The following is a 25,285-nucleotide window of genomic DNA, read 5'->3' as shown; positions in this document are numbered from 1 at the left end:
TTTTTTTTTTTTTAAACTTGATATGTTTCTTGTCTTTTTTCTTACAATATCTGTTAAAGAACTTAGGCCTGGGAATTGCACTTTCATGGATGGTTCAGCATATTCCTCTCTATCCTGCAAATTGGCAGCTGGATCCAGAGGCTTCAACAGACTGTAGTTTGATCCCTTTAGCAAGACTATAGGTGGTGGTATATTCTTTGATCAGGAGGTTTATAATGTCTTCTTTTTTTGGTGTTATCAGCTGTAAATGTTCCATGTCTAGATCCATGAACTTATTAGGAGTTGCAAAATATTGGACTAGAAATTCCATTTCTACCATTTTGTTTTCATTTATTACCTGGAATAATTTTGTAATGAGATGTGTCTACTCCTCTACTATTTGCTTCCTGAGTAGTAAAGTTCAAACAGGAAAGGCAAGAGAAATTCTTGTACTTATCTAATTTTTAACTTAATCAGTTCAAATGATGATCAGTTTACTATTATGAACTGTGACTTTAAATGCTTTTAGTGTTTCAATCTGTTTTAAATCATATTCCTTATAGAAACTCAAATTATTCCTTTGCCCTGTAAGAACCTCTTCAGTTGGCTCCTGGGTCTTTTTGACATGACTGTAGAAGTCTTTGATAGCTTTCTGCTATTTCACATGACAAAATGTTTCAGGATGATTTTGTACATTTCTTACTTTAAAACTGGAATCAGCCATTTCTCTAAGAAATCCTCCTGTTTAAAAAATTTATTATTTTAATGGGGAATGGTATTTCAAGACCCCAATTTAGGCACTAGAGTGCTCATTGCTTCTCAGTTTGTCATTGTTTTTAAGCCTTTACAGTAGAAAGAGCTAGAAAAATATATATATTAAGGTAAAATACTTTGTAGGTTCATACTGATACTTTCAATTCAAATTCAAAATCAGTTATTAGAGTTCTTAATTTCTCCTGTTATACCTATATTTCTTTTTTTCATACTGAAAATGTCATAGAATTACTAGGCTCTTAATTACTCATTTACTTTAATTCCACATGATACAGTAGTCTAGGAATAACAATACTAAAACAACCACCACTAATTTTGGTTTTTGAAAAAAATTTTTAAAGTTTTATTTTTTTTTGCATATGCTATTTACATTCTCCCCATTTTTTTTTTTATGGTAGCCCTATATATTATCAGAGCATGCAATCATTAAATACTATGCTCTCTCCATCCCAGTCTTAGTTCTACAATTAACTATGTATTGAATGCTCACAACCAGTCCTTATGATGTTTTTTGATCATTTTGGTTGTCTCAAGCTTTCTCCCTAAAAGATGCTTTAGGAAAGTCTCATGGGAATTTTTTTTAATGAATTTTCTTGCATGTTTGTACCATTCTATCTGTGCTCTTTATATCTGAAAGTCATTTTTGCTGAAAATAAAATCTTTGGCCCCCATGTCTTTTCCTTGAAATCTCAAATCTATACTTCCATTTTTTTTTTCTGGTAAAAACATTGCTATTGAAAAGTCCAGTCATAGACTTATTTCTTTATCTTACAATTCACATGATCTTTTGGCCTAAATCTCAAAGGATTATTTTTAAGTCCACTAATTTTACTCTAGTAAATTTCTTGCTGGACATTCTACGTTGATATTCTTAGGTACATGGCAGGCTTTTTTAATATGTATCTTCAGGTCTTTAAATTTCAGATAAGTATTCTTGGATTTTGGTTTTTCATATTTGTTCTGTACCTTTGGTTTTTTCCTTTAGGGAATCCTATTAACCACATTGCTTATCTGTAATGTTTATCATTTTTCTCTTGATTCCTTTTTTATTGCTATTTTAAAAAAATTTTTTAAATAAATTATTAGGAATAATTTTAGATTAATTGTAGAAAATTTGCAAAGATAGTTCCGAGAATTCAATATACCTGTCATCCAGTATTCCCCTAATGTTAAGATGTTACGTTAGCAAAATACATTTATTAAAACTGAGAAACCAACATTGATTCATTACCATTAACAACTCCATACTTTGTTTGAATTTCACTATTTCTCCATTAGAGCCCTTTTTCTGTTCCAGGATCAAATTATAGGATATCTCATTGCATTTAATTCATTTTTTTAATTGAGGTAATTGTAGAGTCATATGCAGATTTAATAAATAATGCAGAGAGATCCCTTGTACACTTTGTCCAGTTTCCCTCAATGGTAACATTTTACAAAACCTGTATAATACTGCAACCAGGATACTGACATTAATATATTCTCCAGTTTTATTTATATCCTTGTGTGCTGCATATGTAAATTCTACACAATTTTATTACCTATACTGGTTCTATATCTACCACCATAGTTAAGATATTGCATGATTAGAACACCACAATGATCCCTCATGTTGCTTTTTTATAACTACAGCTATGTCCTATCCTCCCACCTCCATCCCCTCCCTAAGCACTGGCAACCACTAATCTGTCCTCTACATCTAAAATTTTGTCGTTTCAAAAGTATAAGTATAAAATTATATAATAAGTATGTGACCTTTTGGAATTGGCTTTTTTTCCATTTATAAATTCCTGGAGATTAAATTGTTGTGTATAATAGTTTGTTCCTTTTTATTGCTGCATAGTATTCTGTAGTATGTATATACCATAGTTTGTTCAACCATGTTGAAGATTACTTGTTGAAGGACATCTTTGCTGATTCCAGTTTGAGACTCTTAACAACTGAAGCTGCTATATACAAGTTTTTGTGTGAATTTAAGTTTTCATTTCTCTGTAATAAATGCCTAGTGTTTCATCCATGTGAGAAAAGGCATTGCAATTTTGATAGGGGACTGCACTGAATCTGTTGATTGCTTTGAGTGGTATGTATGTTTTAACAGTATTAATTCTTCCAACCCATGAACATGGATATCTTTCCATTTATTTGTGTCTTCAAATTCTTTCATCGGTGTTTTATAGTTTTCAGTGCATAAATCTTTCATCTCCTTGGTGAAATTTATTCCTAAGTATTTTTTGATGTAGTTATAGGTGGGATTGTTTTCTTAAAAATTTTTGGATCGTTTGTTAGGTATATAGAAATGCAATAATTTCTGTATATTGATTTTGTATCCTGCAACTTTACTGAATTTGTTTATTCTAACAGTTTTTGGTGGAGAATTTTCTATATATAAGATCATGTCATCTAAAAACATATAATTTTACTTCTTTATGATTTGGATGACTTTTATTTTTTTTCTTGCCTACTTGCACTGGCTAGGATTTCCAGTAATATATTGAATATAAGTGTCTAGAATAGACATTATTATCTTGTTTCTGATCTGAGAGGAAAGCTTTCAGCTTTTCATTGTTGAGTATGATGTTAGCTGTGGACTTATCATATATGTCCTTTATTATATCGAGGTACATTCCTTCTATACCTAATTTGTTGAAAGTTTTTATTGTAAAAGAATGTTGAATTTTGTCAAATGCTTTTTCTGCATCTATATAGATGATTATATGATATTTCTCCTTTATTCTGTTAATATGTTTTTTTATATTGATTGATTTGTGGATGTTGAATCATTCTTGCATCCCAGAAATAAATCCTATTTGGTTATGGTGTGTGATTCTTTTAATGTGCTGTTGAATTTAGTTTGCTAGTATTTTGTTGAGGATTTTTGCATCTCTGTTCATCAGGGATATTGGCCTAAAATTTTCTCGTATTGTCCTTGTTCGGGTTCAGTATCATGGTAATGCTGGCTTTGAAAAATGAATTTGGAAGTATTCTTCCTCTTCTATTTCTTGGAAGTGTTTGAGAAGGATTGGCATTAATTCTTCTTTAAATGTAGAATTCACCAGTGAAGCTATCAAGTCCTGTGCAGTTATTTGTTGAGAGGTTTTTGATTTAATCTCCTTATTCATTGTTGGTCTGTTCAGATTTTCTATTTCTTTATGATTCAGTCTTGGTAGGTTATATGTTCTAAGAATTGATTTATTTCTTTCAGGTTATACAATTTGTTGGCATGTAATTGTTCATCATAGTTTCTTATCCTTTGTATTTCCGTGGTATCAGTTATAATATCTCTTTCACTTCAAATTTATTTGAATCTTCTTTTTTTCTTAATTAGTCTAGCTAAAGGCTTGTTAATTTTTATCTTTTCAAAAAATTAGTTTCACTGAAAAAGTTTCACCAATCTATTATTTTTATAGTCTTTATTTCATTTATTTCTACTCTGATCTTGGTTATTTCCTTCTTTCCCCAACTTTCAGTTTAGTTTTTCTCTTTTTAGTTCTTTGAGGTGTAAAGTTAGGTTGTTTATTTGAGATCTTTTTTCTTAATATAGGAGTTTATTGCTATACATGACCCTCTTAGGACTCCTTTTGCTGCATCCCATAAGTTTTGGTATATTGTATTTTCATTTTCCCTTGATTGAAGATAATTCTCGCTTTCTCTTTGATTTCTGCTTTGATCCATTGGTTGGTCAGGATGTGTTGTTTAATTTCCACATATTTATGAATTTTCCAGTTTTCCTCTTGTTATTGATTTCTAGTTTCATACTGTTGTGGTCAGAAATAATACTTGATGAGATTTCAGTCTTCTTAAATTTTCTAAAGACTTGTTTTGTGGCCCAATATACAGTCTTTCTGGAAAATGTTCCATGTGTGCATGAAAAGAATGTGAATTCTCTTGCTGTTGGTTGGAATGTTCTGTATATGTCTGTAAGTTACATTTTTTCTAACATGTGGTTCAAGTCCATTGTTTCCTTATTGCTTTTCTGTTTGGATGATTTATCCATTGTTAAAAGTGAGATATTGGAGTCCTCTACTATTATTGTATTGCTATTTATTTCTCCCTTCGGTTGTCTTAAAATTTGTTTAATACATTTAGGTGCTTTGATGTCGGGTGCATATGTATTTACAAGTGTTACATCCTCTTGATGAATTGACCCCTTTATCATTATATAATTACCTTCCTGTCTCTTGCTACAGTTTTCGACTTAAAGTTTATTTATCTGTTACAGTATAGCTAACCTTGCTTTCTTTTGATTACCATTTGTCTGGCATATCTTTCTCCATTCCTTCACTTTTACCCTATGTGTATCCTTAGAACTAAAATGAGTCTCTTGTAGGCAGCATGCAGTTGGATCTGGTTTTTTTAATGCGTTTGGCCATTCTGTTTTGTAAATGGAGAATTTAATCCATTTACATTTTTTAAATTTAATTTCATTATTAATTTGAAGTATATAATACATTGGTTAGACATTTATATAGTTTGTGAAATAATCTCCCAATTGTTTTTTCTCTCCGCTGGCTCTACACCTAGCCACACCTAGCCATTGTATTAATGCTGACTGCATTTTCTATACCGAGCTCTCCATCCTCGTGACCATCTATCAACTACTGATTTGTACTTCTTTAACCTTTCACCCCTTTTTCCAAGCCCCCTAACCCCCTTCCCCAGATTGTCCTCTATATTTGTGTGTCTGTTTTTGATTAGTTTGTTCTTTTTTTCCTCAGGTTCCATATATAAGTGAAATCATATGGTATTTATCTTTCTTTGTCTGACTTATTTCCCTTAGCATAATAACTTCTAGGTCCATCCATTTTGTTGAGAATGATAGTAATCCATTTACATTTAAAGTAATTATCAAAAGGTAAGGACTGTTGTCATTTTTGTTAATATTTTTCTGACTACATTCTAATTCTTTTGCTCCTTTCTTCCTGGATTTTTCAGTTTTTTATTTTTTTATTTTTTGGCGAGGCAGGCCTTGGTTGACCTCACAGATTGTAAGATTATTTTACAATTCCTTATTTTTTTTATTTTTTACACCTAAAGCACCTGGTCTTTCTAGGTGGTCTCCCATCCAAGTACTAACCAGGCCTGACTCTGCTTAGCTTCCGAGATCAGACAGGATTGGGCTTGTTCAGAGTTGATGTATTTTTTAATATCATATCATTTTTAATATCAGTTTTTTTAGTAGATTTTGTAGGTTTGGTTTTGAATTGTTTTTGAGTATGGGTCTGACATGATTTCATTTCTTGTATGGATATTATTCTGCTCTTTTTCTTTATAATAATTACTTTGTATGAAAGTAATTATATAACTTATTTTTCATTTGCTCATTTTTTATGTTTATTTAATGTTGCTGAACTTTTAGAAGGAGACAACTATGGATAGCTTTTCTAACTTCACAGAGCTTCCTCTTAATTTATTTTTCAGTATTGTTCAAATATATGGCAGCTATATTTTTGAGATTTTCTCTTTTCCTACCATTCCCACTGACTCCATCTGGATCTTCTTTGGTCTCTGTTGATTCTGTCCTGATAAATTTTTATTATACTCTTAGTGGATTCTCCTCAGTGGAGGCCCTGTTCTGAAAGAGAGCCCTGCCTCTTCAGTTATGAGAGTTCATAGGGTCCAGGCTGCCTTAGCTTTTTCTGGCTCTTTGCACATACGTGCTTTTGGAGTGGGGATACACCTCATTTCAGCTGCTGTTCTCTATTTGGCTTGGCAGTTTTCTAGTGATACCTCTTGTCTCTTTTGTGGTTCTTTTCATATATGGTCTATCAAACTCTTATAGCTTCTGCAGAAGAGGCAAAAGTTTACCTCTACCCTCTTAGAATTTTTGGCTGGACCTGATAATTAAATTAACATAAGACAGGTTAACAGAAGAAAAGCATACAAATGTATGTAATATAAATTTTCTGTGACATTGGAACCTTCATAAGGAAATGAAGACCCAGAGAAGCCCTTGAAGTGAACACTTAAGTATATTGAGTTGAATTAAATTGTAAAAACAGGATTAGGCAAGGGAGCCACTAGGAAGATAGAGGTTAGTTTACAAGGTTTAATTTCTCTTGGCCTCAACTTCCCATCACTGGAGATAAGACTGTTACTTTCCTCCAGTATTGGGAGGACATCTACCATATGGGGGTTTTATCTCTTGTTTTCAGGAAGAAAACGGGAAGGTCAGAGCACTCTTTTTATACGTGCTGTTTTTCAAATGCCTTTAGCTCAAAATAATCCTTATGCTGAAGTGGCATATTTGGAGTGGCACATTTTGGCATCCTTAACCTCCCTCTTCTTCCTCCTGTGTGGACAACAATGACACACAGATCTTGTGGCTAATAGTGATTTGTCAGTATCCACATTTATTTTGCAATTTGTGGGAAACTTAGTCACATAGGTTTTGTTTTTTGTTATTAGTTTTGTAGGCAGTCCATGGGTTTTTGGTTTTGTTTTCTAGTTGTTCTGTTTTTATGAGGGAATTTAGGATCTAAAGTCTATGCTGTCTGCTACTACCATTTTTTGGAGTCCCATCAGTTGGTTGATTTATTTGTTCATTTATTTTTGGCTTGTTCTCAGCGTGTGCTGTGAAAAATCTGAACATAAAGTGATTCTGTTTGGTAAGTTAGATTCTATTATGACTTTCTTTGATTATTGCAAATCTCTGTGCCTAACAAAGATTCTAGTGATGGTATTAATTTTCTTCATTAATGGTAACTATAGAAAATTGAATCTCTAGAGTTGAAAAGAACGTTTAGAGTATGTGTACTGATAAGTTGTGATTTTTTTTAACTAACTATAGTTATGTCTTGTCGCTTGAATGAGTGGTTATATATGGTCCTATGTACTCATATATGACCCTATGTTGCCCTTCTAATAGTTATATATGTAGTTATATATAGTCCTATGTTGCCCTCCTTCCAGTGGTTCTCTTTTTCCTTTTCTGTTTCATACATCTTTTCCAAATGTTATATGCTAGTTAGGTTATTCAAGACAACTTGTTATGCAGTATGGAGGTTCCTCAAAAAATTAAATCTAGAACTACCATGTGACCGAGCAATTCCACTTCTGCGTATTTATTTGAAGAAACCCAAAACACTAATTCAAAAGAGATATATGCACCCCTATGTTCATTGCAGCATTATTTACAGTAGTCAAGATATGGACTAGGTGTCCATCGGTCGATAAATAGGTAAATAAGATTTGATCATATATACAACGGAATATTACTTAGCCATAAAAAAGAATAAAATCTTGCCATTTGTGACATGGATAGATCCAGAGGGTATTATGCTAAGTGAAAAAAGTCAAACAAAGAAAGACAAATGCCATATGATTACACTTATATGTAAAATCTAAAAGAACAACAAATAAAGCAAAACAAAAACAGACTTACAGATACAGAGGATAAATTGATGGTCAACAGATCGGAGGGAGGTTGGGGGAATGGGTGAGGATGAAAGAGATTAAGAAGTACAAATTACCAGTTATAAAAATTGTCATGAGGATGTGTGAAGTACAGCATAGGGAATATAGTCAATAATATTGTAATAACTGTTCGTGGTGCCAGATGGGTATTTAGCAGGATGATTACTTTGTAAGGTATATATATGTCTAATTACTATGTTGTACACCTGAAACTAATATAATAGTTTATGTCAAATAAAATTGAAAAATAAATTAAAAAAAAGAAAAAAAACTCTTAGAGTAACCCTTCACCCCCCGACCCCCAAAAAAGGGCAGCCTGTTATAGAAACTGAGGTCTCAACACTTCCTTCTTGATTAAGGACCGCAGCGGCCTTGAACAGTATTACTCTGAGTAGAAGAAAACGGTAGCAGAGCCTAGTTTTATTCAAATTCTTATTTTGTACAGCAGCTTCTATATTTCTTCCTGCTGAGGGTTTAGAATCCAAATAACATTTTTTTTTCACAAAACATAAAATTTAGCATAATCACTTATACTAGTGCTATGCACAGTCTAGTTATATTTTGATTTTTCCTATCATAAAACATTAATATTCCCACTTTCAAGGAGTTTATGGACTGGCAGTTGACACTGGAAAGAAGAAGGAAGGAAGGAAAGAAGGAGAGAAGGAAGGGAAGGGGAGTGGGAGGAGGGAGGAGGAATGTGGAAGTTGTAGCTGAAAGGAAAGCGAAGGAAGGAAGGAAAGGAAGGAAGGAAGGAAGGAAGGAAGGAAGGAAGGAAATAAATAAAGGATGTGTTGATATATGTGTGTGTATATATATATATCTAGGTTGCCTGTTTCTTGAATGATTTTTGGTAGCTTGTATCTTTCAAGGAATTGGCCCATTTCATCTATGTTAATGAATTTATGGGCATAGAGTTATTTGTAGTGTTTCTTCTTTTAATGTATCTTAAATCAGTAGTGATGTCTCTTCTTTCATATCTGATGATAATCTCTGTCATCTCTTATTTTATTTATTTATTTTTTTGGTCAGCCTGACTAGAGCTTTATCAATTTTATTGATCTTTTCAAAGAAATGACTTTTGGTTTTTCTGATTTTCTTTATTTTTCTATTTTCTATTTTCTGCTTACATTCGTTTTAATTTGCTCTTATTTTTCTAATTTCCTGCAGAAGCAGCATAAGTTGCTGATTTTAATCCTTACATTTGATGTTATACATTTGAACAATGATTTTATCTTAATTTTAGTGAAATGACATGGTTTATCAGGAAAGCTTCCTGAAAGGATGGGGTTCATGGGAAACATAAAAAGAAAAATTTAGATAAACCATGGGGTTTATTTGATAAAGTAGGAGAGAACAACAATCTGGCAAGAGAAGGAATAGTTAGAAATTTATGTTTGTAAATGAAAGTATGATGAAAGAAAAGACATTAAAGATAATCTGTAAAGTGCACTATTCACACTAAACAATTATGTATTTGTGTGTTATTTAAAAAATATTAGTGATGTTGATTAAAATCTCTGTGCAGTTGCCACTGAAAGGTGTGTTACTATATTGTACATATTCAAATACCTTTTTAAAGATATCATTATGCTACAGTCAGTTTCTAATACAGATCACCTGTAAAGTTTTCTCACATCACTTGTAGATGATATAGTTACTAATATAGGAGAAGCGAATATCCTTATTTAACTGATTTTTATGTTTTCTTTTCCTGCAGAAATGCTGAGCCGATTGTCAGGATTAGCAAATGTTGTTTTGCATGAATTATCAGGAGACGACACTGATCAGAATATGAGGGCTTCCTTAGACCCTGTGAGTAGTCCTGTTCTGAATTACACTGATGAGACATATGTTCCATGTTCCCCTGAGGAAAAGAATTTAAAATAGAAGGGTGCGATCAACCTCCCTTGTGCTAAGTAGAAGAGAGGAGTAAGAAGAATATTGATACTCTATAAATGATCCTTCTTCTATGTGTGTAGCACAAGAGCCATAATAATAGGGATCGAGTCCTAGGTGAGATTCAAAAGATCTTTGTCATTTGTTCCCCAGAGCCTTGTAGTAGGTTGTTTTAACTCCTCTTTGAGTATATATTCCTTTTCATAATAAAGATTTGAATGACAAATGGCAGAACTGGAGCACCTTTCCAGTTTGAGAATGTCTGTTTGCAATTATAAATTCATTCACTGCTTCCTTTATAGTTTGTATTGTATTTTCCGAGAGTCATTTTAAGAATTAAAAGAAGTCCCTTTAGTTTTCTAGAAAGACAAGCAGTATTGCCTAGTGGCTAAGAGAATTTTATTCATCTACTCTCTTAATTTAAACTTTTTGTGTTTGGTAAAATTAAGATAAGACCGTTAATGAGATAATGTTTTTAAAATGCTTAACATTTACAAAATACTTATGGTAATGGCTATAGTATTAGTTATTATTGGATCAAAGTTGGAAAGATTATCTAAGTAAAGATATGAATTGGAATAAGATTAAGTTGGAATGAACAGTCCTCTTTGGAAGCTAATACCTTTCCTTGGGGCATTGGCAATTTTTTTTCTAAATTCTAGGAATTACCCCAAGAATCTGACATAGAATTTAATGATAAAACACAAGAGGATGTTCTGGAGCGCCTGGCTTATGCAGAGCAGCTGGTGGTGGAGCTGAAAGAAATCATTAGACAGAAGGATAATGAACTGCAGCAGAAGGATGAAGTTCTACAGGTACCGTTGTTTTTGTTCTTTCTTCCTAAATACTTAATAAAAGACACATAACATTCACTTAGATTTTTCTGTTCACTTAGATGATTAGAGAATCTGATTGTTATTTCTCTAATACTGTAAAATGACACCTACTGAAACTAACTTTTGTTATGTGCTAGATAAGTGCTAAGTAAACATTTATGTATTTATCATCATTGTTCTCTGACAGGAAGAAAGAAAAGCTGCTGATAACAAAATAAAAAAACTAAAACTTCATGCTAAGGCCAAATTAACTTCTTTGAATAAACACATAGAAGAAATGAAGGCACAAGGAGGGACTGCTCTGCCTATAGAACCTCAACCAGAGGAGCAACTCTCCAAGGTATGGTGACTGGGTATAATACATATTTTCTGAGTGGAAAAGCCTTCCAGTATAGCAAATCTTCACTAATCACAAACATTTATGAACCTAAAATAATGTAGCCCTAAATGCTATCCTTTTTTATTGAACTTATAATCTAGTTGGTCTATGAGCCACACACAGGGAGCATAAAAGGCCAGCAGGAAACATGGAAATGAAATACCAGTTGTGACTCAAAGGCTTTCGGAGAATAAAAAAGGCTAATAGGAAGACATAAATACTGAAGTGAGGCATTTAGAAAGGAGAGGCATGTACCTTTTAGAGGAGTTTCATCATTGGTTAGAAGATTAAACTAGATGGTCTCTAGGTTTCTTCCAGCTCTGAAATTCTTTATTTCAGTCACTTGATATAGAATACTCTGTCCTCATATGGCCACATAGTGGATTAAAGTTTCATGCATTATAGGCTGAATCAGTTAGATTGCCTTGACCTCCCTATAAGGTGTGCTCTCTAGGTTTATGATCCCACCAATAAAGCAGTTTGAGGTTGGAGACAGAAATAAGGCAGGTGGTGCCTTTTGAGGAATAGAGCATTGTTCCAATACTCATCTTTATTATCTTTCCTCTGTGGTTGAACCCCAAATGTTCATGTTCAGCCAGACATTTAGAGAACATTGGAGAGTTTGGTATAGAATATATGGAGGCTGGAATATCACATATGCACACTACAGTTGGCTTAGACTTTACTCTGTATAAGAAATCTTTTTATTTCTTTAATTTCACCCTGTTCTACCTTTTGACCCACTAGTATTCTTATTCTCAATACTTTTAATTCTTGGGAAATGAGATTTTAATCGATTCTCTAGGCATAACCCTTGGGGGTCACAAATTAGCTCCCTGGTACCCTGGTTAGTCTTTTCTCTCTGAGTCTAATGCTCTGAAGACATTACTTTTCCTGCATTAATAGCCTTATTTAACAGACAAGGTTCTTTTGGGGGAAGGGGTCTGACTTCATTTGGAAGGCAGAACCTGGTGCAGTCTAAGGAAGAGCTTTTGGAAAAAAATAGACTATCGAAAGATTTGTATTTCCTCCTACTGATTTTTTTATGATGTTTCGCCTCTCAGTTAACAGTTATGGACTCTGGTTCTTCAAGGAAGTGAGGTCCTGAGTTTTCTAATAAGTTTGGTTCCTGCATAGCTCTGACTGGTTTTGCTGTCAGACTGAAAACCATGAAAATGAGAAACTCAGTGCTATTTCTTCAAACTCCCCTCCAGTATTATCCTGCTTTTGGTGGTTCTCATTTTCAGATAGCTGTTTTTATTTCTTATATAGAATTTATAGCTGTTACCTGTGGGAAGAATAGGTCTAGTAGGAGCTACTTGGCCTTCCTGAAGCTAGAAAGCTTTAAGATTTCTTCCTTGTTTTAGGTCTTATTTCTTGCTGCCATTATTTTGATCAAACTATAATCAAATAGTTATATAGGGCAAATTAGAGCAAAAGATGAAATATATATTAATTGTAATTTTTTAAAATAAATGACATTATCTCCTGCATTTTCAGCATGACAAAAGTTCTGCAGAGGAAGAACTGGAAATAGAAAGGATAAAACTTAAACTCCAGGAGAAGGAGGAACTAATTAGCAGTTTGCAAACCCAGCTTACCCAGGCACAGGCAGAGCACGCTACACAGGTAGGGCGGTGTATGTCACCTCAAAATCATTAAGTTAACAAATCAATAAAGCCCATTGGATTATTATATGACAAATGCATTTTTTAGATGCCCAGTGGATATTTATCTATGTTACCTATCAGTTTCCTTCCTTCTTCCTTTTCCCTCTCTTTTATTCCTTCTTTCCTAAGTTCAGTAATTTTACTAGGCTATAATTGGTAGTTGTCATTCTTGGTTGATGTTTGTAGATACCTACTATGCTTTTTAGATATATAGTTTTACATATTTTTATTTTAGAAGAGTTTTCTGGAAATGTATAGCTTCGATAGGGACTTCTTTTATCCATATGTTCCATTTTTGACTTATCTTTAATATTTGTCACTTTCAATTTCTTTTTATCTTTCTTTATTTTTTTAAAAGTTTATTTATTTTTTCTTATTTCACTTAAGGCATTTTGTTTTTTTACATTTGTATTCTTGTTTTGTCTTTTCTGAAATGATAATTTCTTTTATATCAAATTGTTCCTGAATTCTGTCACCTCATTTCTGAGTTATTTTTAATTTTGATTTATTTTGTTCTTTCATGCCTTGTATAATTTTTAAAAAATTTTAACACCTTTTGAAATAGATAATAATTTTGATTTATTTTTTTGCGCATACATCTGGTATGCTTTTATTACCTATGAGTAAATTATTCTTATTCTTCACCTTCGTTTTTTAATAGTAACTTATGAGCTTTGACCTTGATCTTTTTCTGTTCCTTATTTTTACATGAAATTAATTTTCCTCAACTTTTGAAAGGAGACTTGGTTCAGGAAAGCTTTTTTTACTTAACAGACCTGCTTCTTCTGTTGTTTTTTGTATTGTGTTCAAAGGCGCATGGCAGCTAGATTTCTAAGATTTCCTGGCTTTCTTCCCTCTACCCTTCACTTTGGTCTATGCAGATGTTGTCCAAGAGTAATATAATATAAGCTGTGTGTATAATTTAAAATTTTTTAGCAGCTACATTACAAAGGTAAAGAAGAAAGATGAAATTAATTGTAACAGTATACTTCATTTAGCCCAGTATGTTCAAAATATTATACTTTAAATATTAATATAAAAATTATTTTTCTCCCACCCCACATTTAAATGTTTGAGAAGTAGCAAAGGGTAAAGAGGGCCAGAGAGATATGAGGCAAAGGGGCTTACTTGTTTCTCAGGGCCTAGCTAGGGGAAACTTCAACCTCTTTAGAGAAGTCAAACATTCAGTATATTCAGATTGCAAAATAGCCAGCTGCGGTTTATTTGAAATGTCTGGAGGAGATGTCTAGGTAAATGAGCTTATGCTAGCACCTCTGTTTCCTATGGCATGTGTGTGTCATCTAGTCTAGAATTTCTCAAAAGCATTGTTGAGGGATGAACAAATTCTAAGAGAACTGGAAGGAACGTGGGGTCAGGACAAGGAGACTGCAGAATATGGGGACTGTGTGGCTGGAGTCTATATTATGGCCTACCCACTTCAACAGTGAATTCAAGTTAGAAATAGGCAGGACCAGCCTCACTACAGCGGGATGCCTAACCAGTTAGGACAAGCTAGACCAGAGCGTGTCAATGCCAGAACATCTCTGCCTTAAATCTGTAGGAAGTTAGGAAGTCCCTGGAGAGGAGGTCATCCGAATGAGAGAGAAAAAGGATGTAATTTATTGAGATTAAATCCTGAAGCAACTAAAATAATATCTGAAAGGCATTGGCTAAAACTGGATGAGACTGAGTTATGTTCATTGATGAGTTGAAGATAGATGTTGTTTTGTTGAGTGGGCTCAAAAGCAAGATGAGATTCTTTATAGAAAATAATGACTTTTTTTACAACTTTGAATTGGGGTGTGTGTTGTCAACCCTATTATATTTTTAATAATTCTTTTGGTCATTCAACAACTATTTAAATAATATTAAAGGGGGATTATGAAGGATATGGGTCTTCTGTTAAGAAAAGGCAGAGTTGAATTTCTAGAAGCTGGGCTTTGAGAGACATACATGAGTCTCCAAGAGAATATGTGGTCACAAGGAAAGTGTTTCAAATAGAGCTTTAAAAACATCAGCAAGAGTTCTAACAGAATAACTAGTATCATTTTCCTAGGGATTTCCATTATGATTTTTCAAGCAATTGACTTAAACAGAAGGTGTGGTAGGCCTGTATATATAAATGTATATAAGTTTGAAACTTCTATTAAATCATATACACTTTGGGTTTCCCTCACATTAGTTCTGTGACAATCTCATATCCTTTCCTGGATGTTAAGGCTAAAGCACTGGATTGGAGGTTTCTTTGTAATATAACTCAAAGATGGAAAAGAAAAAGAAAACATCGTGTATTATTTTACATTTTTTTCTGTGCTAAGGCTGAAATTTGTCATATATTTTATATTATATCACGATTTGGATTATGTTTTCATTTGAAATAATTCATCTGTGTTTAAATTTCATAAAATTTCCACTTAAGAAAATAGATTCATTAACTCAAGTTGTTCCTAATATACCTGAAAGCTTTCCAATAACTGAATTGAGGGCTGAAACATCATTTTCCGTTAATATTTGCATCTACATTGAGAAACTGGTTGATTATTCTTAGAATAATTTGACTTTGAAAAGCATATCAACTTCAAAGTTACATTTGTGAGAACTGAAAGCATATGTTCATACAAAGATTTGTATACAAATGTTCATAGCAGCTTTACTTGTAACCGAAAGCTCAAAATAATGCATGTCTATCAGTAGGTGAATATTTAAGCAAACTATATCCACATAATGGAATACTATTTAGAAGTAAAATGGAATGAACTATGCTTCAGTGCTATGTCTTTGTTTTGAACTTAAAAATGTGTCTATATTAATTTTTGAATTAGAAAAATAATTCAATTATAATTAAATAAGTATTTATATGCCAATTTAATTACCAGTTATAATATGTAGGTATCAACTGTTACTCATACTGTCTGCATGGAACGTTCAAATAAACCTATCACAGTGTTACATAGATGTGTAGAAAAAATGTCATTCAAACTGAATCAATCCATTGACACTGACTAGATAGGTGTAGTATTTATTATAACATTAGAATCAATATGCACACTTGTTACTTGCAAGAGAATTCAACAGTATCTTACATGATACAGTAAAGTGAAATGTGGTCATACCAAATGTAGTTGTATTTAATTGGAAAAAATTGTATTTCTTCATTTTTTAAAATTAAAGTTAAATAATGTTAATGATTAAATTCCTTATTTACATTAGCCCTCTGTAGCCTCATGTAGTTAGTTGATAATGAGTTTTATAGCACATGTATAAATCTTTTTCTTCTATTTTTGTTATCCCTATTCTGCTTAATTTTTATTTTATTCCTAGGCGTTTCTTCATAGTGCAGGTCCATGTCTAGGAAGGCAGCCATACTAAGTCAGTTTTAAGAGTTCAGAGGGACTAGACTGTTTTAGCCTTTTAGTCCTTCTTACTGGTAATCCCTTGCATTTACCCAATATTAGATATTATATAATGGGAAAGTCCTACCAATTTAAGCTGGTGTTTTAAGACTGAGCAACTGTGTTTTCCAGTAAGTAAGTGCTTATTGACCATTTGGGGGTTTTCCTGTTGACAAAGCCAACAGATATTGCTCTGTTGCTTTCTCTTACACAGACAGACTCTAATACCATACAGGTATGTGCCTTTTGGGTTGACCCTACCTGCTTATATTTTGGGAGTTGTGGGACTATCTTCCAAATTTTATCGTAAATATTGTCCATGGATTTTTGGTTTTGCTATCTAGTTGTACTATCTCTTTCTATGTGAGAAACATTAAAGAACAGTTGCTATTGCTTCTATGTTTCTCTGAAAAATAGTTTGATAATTATTTTTTAAAAACCACAGTACATGCAATTCCCTTTTGTGCTAAGTGAAAATGAGAAGGATATCAGTAGGCATTTAGGGCAACCAAGAAAAGGCGGTGAAAGAATTAAGAGTGCTAATTCTTTTGATTAAATAAATATTTTCTTCCTTTCGGGTCTTCAGTTTGATAAGAGTTCAACAGAGGTGGAAGAATTTTCAATGATGAAGCAACAACTCCAAGAGAAGGAGGAACTCATCAGCACTTTGCAAACCCAGCTCAGCCAGACACAGGCAGAGCAAGCTGCTCAGGTAGGGTGAAAGGTACCTCATAATCATTAGAATACAGAATCAGCAAAGTCTAATGGGTTATTATTAGTTGACAAGTCATTTTAGGCAGTCACTTTTTAAAAGTGAAACTATGGTAGCTAGAGTGTTATAGTAGAATTTAAAAGGGCGTGGCAGTAGAAGAAATTAGAAGTGTTATTTACCTTGATGAATTTGCCATCGCCTAATTGATGACTGTTTCTTAGTTTTATAGGCCCAGAAATTTGATTTTAATAGCACAGAGATTCAGTTTCTTAGGAATGGGCTCATGCTAAATTCAAAAGAGACCAATAGGTAAACCAAAGAAATACAGATGATTAGGTCCATTCTTTCTTTATAGTAAAATCTTTATGGGAAGTTAAATTATAATCAGTAGATTACTTAGTGAGTATGTAATGAGAAAGTGCCATAGGTTATGTGATTCAATGTTAAATGGCACCAGTATGTAACATTCTTCTTCACATTTTTTTCTGCTATCAGGACTAGACTGTTTGGACTGGTATCCTCAACTCTTTCTCTCTATTTTCTCTAAATTTCCAGTTTGACCACCCAGCCCCATATTTTTCCTTTGGGAATGCTTTTGACTCATGAAATATTTTTTTTCCTCCTGAAGTACCTTTACACAATAGCTAGTCTCATCCATCAGGTGTTTACTTTGTTGATAACTTGTATTAGTGGACCCTTCTGTCTCTGGATGGTCTACTACTATGTTGGCAGTTACAGTTGTTTATCCCGACATCCTTACTTTTATCTATTAGCTTTTATTGTAGCCTTTTTGTATAAGCACTATATACAATGTAGGATGGAGTCATATGAAATACAAATTTACTCATAAGTGGCTTAAACATGGAAAGCCAAAATATTTAAATGTTTTAAGAGATCCATCATAACGCAAGCCACTCAGTGTAAGTGCATAGCAAGCAGCGATGCAAACTGAAAGTATTTTAAAGGGTAAAAGAGGTTACTTTGAGTGTAACAACCACAGAAAATTACATGGAATAGTTAAGATTTAGGCAGAACTGTGATGGATAATATTCTAGACAAGGTAGGGGAAACTATTCCATTTGTAGAGAATGGTATGAGTAAAGTCTCAGGAAAAAGAACATGGTACAGTTATGGGAAAGGACATGTAGATATGTTTGACTAATGAAGGACTCCAGTGCCTGTACACTTGAAACACAGGATTTCAAGTTCATTGTGATACCAGAATTCAGATGATCAAAACGTTTTTGAGATTTTATCCTACCTAGAAAGAAAATACAGATTAATTCAAAGTGTCACAAATTGAGAAATCAGCAACAGTTGAGGGCATCCTAAGAGCTGGTAGTCATGCTCAACTAGTGGTCTTAAGGAAATGAATAAACAGGCAGACACATAGAAAACCTCAAAACAAAACAACACTGATACTGAGCAGCTCACAATCATTCAGTTAACTTATTTCCATTTCATTCTGTTAAGAGCTAGTTAAAAATTAGAGTGATCTAGAGGGCTTCAAATAATGACAGCTGAAAATAGCTGTCCAGTGAGGTGGTGTGGGTTTGGAAATACACCAAGTTCTGTAGTAGAAACAATTCTTTGAAAATAAGTCTAGAAAGGAAGATTTGCGTTTTCAGTTGCAGAGAATGTTGAACAAGAGATCCATTAGTTTGAAGTTTGACGTACAGTGCATGAGAATTTCTCTGAAAATTTTTGAGCATGAATATGATATTGAGAGAAGAGTCTAGAGCTTAATAGAAATCTAACTTAGAATGTTTACTATTCTAATATATATATACCTATTGTATATTTAAATATAGTAATCATGCAAATATAATTTTCAATCAGAATTTATATTTAGGCTGACTTCTGAATCTGATGATAGGCTTTCTGTCACATTTGGAGGTTATTGTCAGGCTTGTTTCTGTTCCAGCATCTTCATCCTTGACATTCAAAATTTAATTTAAAAAACCTACTGTCTATCAATCAGTCCTCAGTGTCTGTCTTTTTGGAGAATAGTTTATGGGTGTTGTTTGTGTGATATTCGGGAGTGTAACTTGTATAGTTTCTCTGGTGTGTCTTTAGTTGAGTTCCATGCAGCAGGTGGTCCGAGAGAAAGATGCCCGCTTTGAAACACAGGTTCGTCTTCATGAAGATGAGCTTCTTCAGTTAGTAACCCAGGCAGATGTGGAAACAGAGATGCAACAGGTGTGTTGCTAAAACTTAGTAGAATGTCATTTTGGTTAACATTTAATTAAATTTCTCAGCCACTTTTCTACCTTTACCTCTTCACATGGTCTTAGCGTGCTCCTTAATTGGCTTCTTTTTTGGTGTTCTTGTCTTCTGTTGCATTATTTATTTTTTCTTATCCTTATCTTGCCTCCTACTCCTTTAACCAAGTTGTTGGTACTCAAAGGCGGAGTATAATTGGCAAATGTTTGTGGTAGTCAGAAACTGATTTCTCTTTGTTTTGCTAATCATAGCTACCTCTGTGCATTAAAAACCTGATCCAAAGTTTCAAATCAATGAAGCCAGTTAAAAACTTTCAAAATATTAAAGATGAAAAGGAGTGATTTTTAAAGCCATGAAATCTTTTATTAAATTAATAATTTAAAAAATTCATTGACTATATCTTGAAGACTGGCTTCATTGTTTTTGAGCTTAACATCTACTAACTCAAAGGAATTTATTTCTGTCTAGTGTGTAGGGCAGTGTGTTACCTAAAGACATTCCAGTGGCATTTCATGATTGATCCATTTCATTGTTTTTGAGTGAAAGCTTGCAAGTTCTAAGCAGTCCTTCAGAATATACCACTAAATAAGGTTTCAGAATACAACACTTCTTTAAGTAGAATATTAATGTATACATGTATCATTGATTTATTCATTCAACAAATGTTTATCGAGTGCATGTCCCATGCATGACATTGGAAGAGAAATGGTTCTTGCCTGCAGAGAATGTTCTTTTTGGAGAGTGAGATATATATGTACATATGCTATTTAGGTACAGGACATTGACTATATAATTTTAAAAGTGGATATGTGTCATTTTCTTTAATTATAAAAAGGCTCCTTAATTCAAGGACTTGCTTGTGTCTCAGTTTGGTGGTTGTCAGTGCTCTGGAGGAGACATTTTTGGAGATTCTTTCTTGCTGCTGGATGGGGAGCATGGCATGCTGGTGACCCACTCTTTAATCTGTCATCCTCAACATCCAAAAATCTTAAGTGACATTTTGAAAGGTAAGCAGATAATGGTGCTCATTTGTTAGAACATTATGTCTAAAACATTTTCTTCCCAGAAATTGAGAGTGCTACAGAGGAAGCTTGAAGAGCATGAAGAAGCCTTGTTGGGCCGTGCTCAGGTCGTGGACTTGCTGCAACAGGAGCTGACAGCTGCTGAACAGAGAAACCAGGTACTGCATTATGACTTTCACTGCCTGCCTAGGGAGTATTTATTTCTACTTTAGTTTCCCAGGTAGCAGGTATAAAATCCTATTATAAGAATTGATTCCATTTATTTATTCTTTCAAAACATTCCCTGTGTTTAAGTGGTGGTGATACAATGGTGAGCAAAACAGATACAGTTCTTCCCCTCATGAAGCTTACATTTCACATAATTTCTTGCTGCTCTTTTCCTTTGTGATTTTAGATCTAGGGTCCTAGTTTCTCTAGAATGTCATATTATCCTCTAGTGAGTTTCTTTTCTATGTTTACCCCTTCTCTGTCTTGAATGATTCTTGTGCTTTATGTTCTGTCATTCTTTGCTTGCTTTTGTTAGTTGACTTTCTGTTGGATTGAAATAATCCCACCATGCAATAGTCCCTTGAATCTAAAGGTGGTCAAGGATGCTGATGTTCTAAAATCTTAAACTCAAGTATCCCATTCCCTGACTGTCACCTATGCTTTCATTCCCTTTCTTACACTGTCCTCACCTTCATTCTCACTGAGATTCCTTGATCTTTTCACTTTGTTCCTCTAGTGTTGTTAGCTCTTTTTTGTCCTCTCTCTTTTCCCTGTCTATCCATTCCCACGTTTGACCATTTCTTCTACTCTGCTCTTTTACCAGTCCTTAGATTCTCTGTGTCCCTGCCCTGTCACATCCAAAAAGCCTAAGTGTAATGTGGAATTGGTTCTATAGTTCACTTTCTCTGCATGTTTACCTGGGTGCGGCATGCTGCTGGAGGAAGTCAGTCATCTCTTTTCTTCTTAATTTTCAGCTCCTTGAGAAGGGCTTGTTTTTTTGTTTTTTGGTTTTTTTTGCATAGAAACATGTTCCCGTATCTCCAATCCTAACAAAACCCATACCCTATCCCTGAGGCCCCTCTTTGGCTGACATCAGATAATCAGGTTCAAATCCTAGTTGTGCCACTTACTAGATAAGTACTGTATAGAGAGTTACATATATATGACTAGTAAATTTACCTTCTCTACTCCTTTTAATATCTTATAAATACCTCTTTCATTTTGGGTCTATCATTTTGCATTATAATGATCTATTTAAGTGTGACTGTCCCACTGAACTCTGAGATCCTGGAGGACAAGGTCTGGATTCATTCATTCATTCATTCAATATTTATTGAGTACCATGTACTTAAAATACCACATACTTTGCTACATGCTGGAGAGAAAGGATGATAAAACAGACACAGTCCCTTTTCTTATTGAACTTACTTTGTATTGGGAGAGACAGAAATTAAAAGATAATGACACAAATAAGTATATATGAATACAAAATGTCAAAAGTATCAAGAAGCAAAAATAGAGGGTCCAATGTAATTATACATTTGGTCCTGAGTGTCTAGCCCCTTGCTTCACCTAGGAAAGTCACTTGACTATGCTTATTGAAATAAAAGAATGAATTTATGGTTCATGAGCCTTTGTCTTATTTTCTTAGATTCTCTCTCAGCAGTTAGAGCAGGTGGAAGCTGAGCGTACTACTTTAAGGAACACTGTGGAAACAGAAAGACAGGCGTCCAAGATTCTTATGGAAAAGATGGAACTTGAAGTGGCAGAGAGAAAATTATCCTTCCATAACCTACAGGAAGAATTACATCATCTGCTGGAACAGCTTGAGCAAGCAGGTCAAACCCAGGCTGAACTACAGTCCCGGTACACTGCTTTAGAACAGAAACACAAAGCAGAAATGGAAGAAAAGACCTCTCACATTTTGAGTCTTCAAAAGACCGAGCAAGAACTGCACTCTGCCTGTGATGCTCTAAAGGATGAAAATTCAAAGCTTCTTCAAGATAAGAGTGAACAGGCAGTTCATTCAGCCCAGACTATTCAGCAGCTGGAAGGTCAGTGTTTGATTGCTTTTGAAGCCCACTTATCCAGTACCTGAGTGCTCGTACTTCACAATTTCAGGAATCTGTTAAGGGCAGCATTTGCTCAAACCAATAGAATCAGTAGAAGGATTAAGAAAGGCATCTCTTCTGAACTCTTTGTTGCATTTCTCCTGTCTCTGAAGTTATAATCTTGCTTAATACTATAATTATCATTATAGTGCTAAAAACTATTGATAATGATGTGTCAAATATTTAAAAGAGTGCTATGCGAAACATGACTGTGATCTGAAGGGTTTGGTGACTGAAATGAATAGAATTTGAATTAATTTATGGAGAACTCACGCCAGATCTAGGTACGTAGGTAGTGAGACTGAATTGCGTGGAGTCATTCTTCTTCTAAAGATGGATCTGAATGCTTTTCTTATAATTGAAAATCTTATTTTAAAGAAAACTTTTATCCTTTACGGTTTAAAGAAAACTTGTTTGTTTCTTTTTTTAAATCATGTTATTATTAAAGCGCAATACATGCTTCTAATTTAGATTCTAATAGATTGGCATATATCAAAAGGAAAGATTTTAGAAAGAATAAGTTGAAGATCTGTATTGAAGAACTGAACATTAACCAGGAAGCCTTGAGGGACATTACATGGGAATAGTGTTACATAAGCACACTGTTCTATTAACTGAACCGTATTCACGTTTAGAATCTTGATGGGATTCATAACTCTTAAGTGAAGAGTGAAGACAAAAACAAACAAACCACTAAAGGCATTTTCAAGGGGGGAGAGGAAAAACGACTTTTTAAAAAATACTTAGGCCTGTTTTATTTTACCTTTAAAGCACATGACGTACTGAGATTCCCTTTGGTTCTTGAGAGCATTTGAACAGTTAAAAAATGTCATTGGCATCATAATTTTAATTAAGATAACTACAGTAAACAGCATATGGTATATCGCTAGGAGATAACTTACTAAGTTTCAGGCTTGAGGAAGAGATCATTTCTATTTATTTATTTTCTTTTCTTTAGATCAACTCCAGCAAAAATCCAAAGAAATTAGCCAAATTCTAAATAATTCAACCTTGCAAAAAGATGAAACATCATCTCAGACTTCTTTCCCAGATGTTTATGAGGGCGCACAGGTAATTAAACGTGCACTTCTTATGAATATGATCTTTGGCTCTATTTATTCTTAGGTGTTCTAATGAGAATTTATTCCAGAAAGCCTTCTTTCTTTCTTTTAAGCCTGATAAAATGCTTTTTTTTGGAAGGAATCATGAAAGACATTAATGTAGAGGCTTAACAATGAATAATGAGAAAAAAGTAGATAACAAGCACCATGATCTCAGGAGCCTTTCTGATTCTAAGGTCTGAGAGATTTGTATTGTAGATGAATCATTTTTTTTAATCTTAGAATCAGTTTTCTCTTTTGAGAAGTCAGTTTTGTTTTTGGTAGACTGAGAGTTGATCAGGTTTACTGTATGCAATTCGGCCTAACCAAACTGAAAATTTACTGTAGAAATCATAATGTCCCGTTATTTAATTAATACTAAAAAATTTAAGTGCCAAGTGGCTGTTGATTGGCCAGTATATTCTCTCTTCCTTCTATAAAAATCTCTGCGGGAAGTTAGATTATAATCACTAGAAGGCTGCTAACTGAGCATGTGTATCAGAACAAGAGAAGTTAGTTTGAAGACCTTAATTTGCTAGTGTCAGACTGGGACAGCTGGATTCATTCATCTCCATTATAAGATCATACCTTCCCAAACTGACAGCCGTATTGGCCAGCAGAGTCCCACATTTCGTAGGCAGTACTGTGCACTGATAAAGATTTTTGCTTCCTGGTTTCTAGCATCTAGGCTTTCCAATCTCTTTTATTCTCCCATTCTCAACTTTTTCCTCCAATGTTTTAAGACATTTTTCAGCAATTCAAAAAAAATTGAAAGAATTTTGTAGTAGAAACCTGTATACATACCATTTAGATTCTGTCATTAACATTTTTCTATATTTGCTTTATCAAATATCCATTTATCCACTCATTAATTCATCTCAGTTGTTTATACATTTCATAGTAAGTTGTAGACATCAATACTTTTTTCTCATGTGTATTTCAACATGCGTATCATTGACTAGGTTTTAATATTTGTTCATAGTCTTTTTGAAGTAAAGTTTACAAAGCATGAAAAAATTTAAGTGTACCATTCATTGAGTTTTGTTAAATGCATTAGTTTTACCCAAATCCTTACTGAGATATATTATCACCATCATCCTACAAAGTATCCTCATACCTTTCTACAGTCAACCCTACCTTTCCTCTCCAGAGATGACAGTATTCGATTTTTTCACTGTAGATTAATTTTTCTCATTTTACGTCATATAAATGTAATTATACACATATGCTCTTTTGTCTAAAGCTTCTTTCACTCAGCATGTTTTCAGATTCACCCATATTGTTGTATATATCATACTTTATTTTATATTACAGAGAAATATTTTCTTTTATAAATATACTGCATTTACCTTTTATCCAATTGCTCTAATTTCCCTTTGATAGATATTCTGGGCTTTTTCATGCTTTGGCTATTATAAATTAAGATATTATGAACATTCTTATGTAAGTATTTAGGTGGACATATGTTTTTATTTATCTTAATTAAATATTTAAATAATTTCTGGGCCATAGAGTAAGTATATATTTAGCTTTAAAAGGAACTGCCAGATCTTTTTTCCAAAGTGTTGTATTATTTTATACTTCCACCTAAAATATATGAGAGTTCTAGTTCCTCCACATCTTTTCCAAGGTTTGATATTGTCAGGTTTTAAAATTATAGCTATTCTAATGGCTGTGTAGTGTTATCTCCTTGTGGTTTCCGTTTGTATTTCTCTGATGACAAATGATGTTGAACATTTTTCTTGAAATTCTTGGCCACTGGTATATCCTTTTGGTGAAGTATATGT

The 25,285-nt window shown here is 33.5% G+C and overlaps 1 protein-coding gene across 8 annotated transcripts in view; it reads left to right on the top strand.

Moving 5' to 3' along the window:
- The window catches only part of GOLGB1 (golgin B1), a 76,632-nt gene that overhangs the window by 5,176 nt on the left and 46,171 nt on the right, over positions 1–25,285 (top strand). For 3 of the 8 annotated variants that reach the window (XM_039843146.1, XM_039843144.1, XM_039843145.1), the window contains exons 2-10: positions 9,887–9,981; positions 10,728–10,880; positions 11,089–11,241; positions 12,781–12,909; positions 16,929–17,054; positions 19,131–19,253; positions 20,344–20,457; positions 21,939–22,341; positions 23,357–23,469. In XM_039843146.1, the coding sequence (XP_039699080.1) occupies positions 9,889–9,981; positions 10,728–10,880; positions 11,089–11,241; positions 12,781–12,909; positions 16,929–17,054; positions 19,131–19,253; positions 20,344–20,457; positions 21,939–22,341; positions 23,357–23,469 (1,407 nt within the window). In that variant the 5' untranslated portion in view covers positions 9,887–9,888. The remainder of the gene's footprint in view (positions 1–9,886; positions 9,982–10,727; positions 10,881–11,088; positions 11,242–12,780; positions 12,910–16,928; positions 17,055–19,130; positions 19,254–20,343; positions 20,458–21,938; positions 22,342–23,356; positions 23,470–25,285) is intronic. The other 5 variants (XM_039843147.1, XM_039843149.1, XM_039843148.1 and 2 more) reach the window with 5 other exon arrangements.

Source organism: Pteropus medius, unplaced genomic scaffold (genome assembly GCF_902729225.1).
Source record: "Pteropus medius unplaced genomic scaffold, Ma_sr-lr_union100, whole genome shotgun sequence".
Lineage (NCBI taxonomy): Eukaryota > Metazoa > Chordata > Mammalia > Chiroptera > Pteropodidae > Pteropus > Pteropus medius.
The sequence above is the reverse complement of the archived record's forward strand: the minus strand, read 5'-3'. Positions and strand labels throughout refer to the sequence as shown.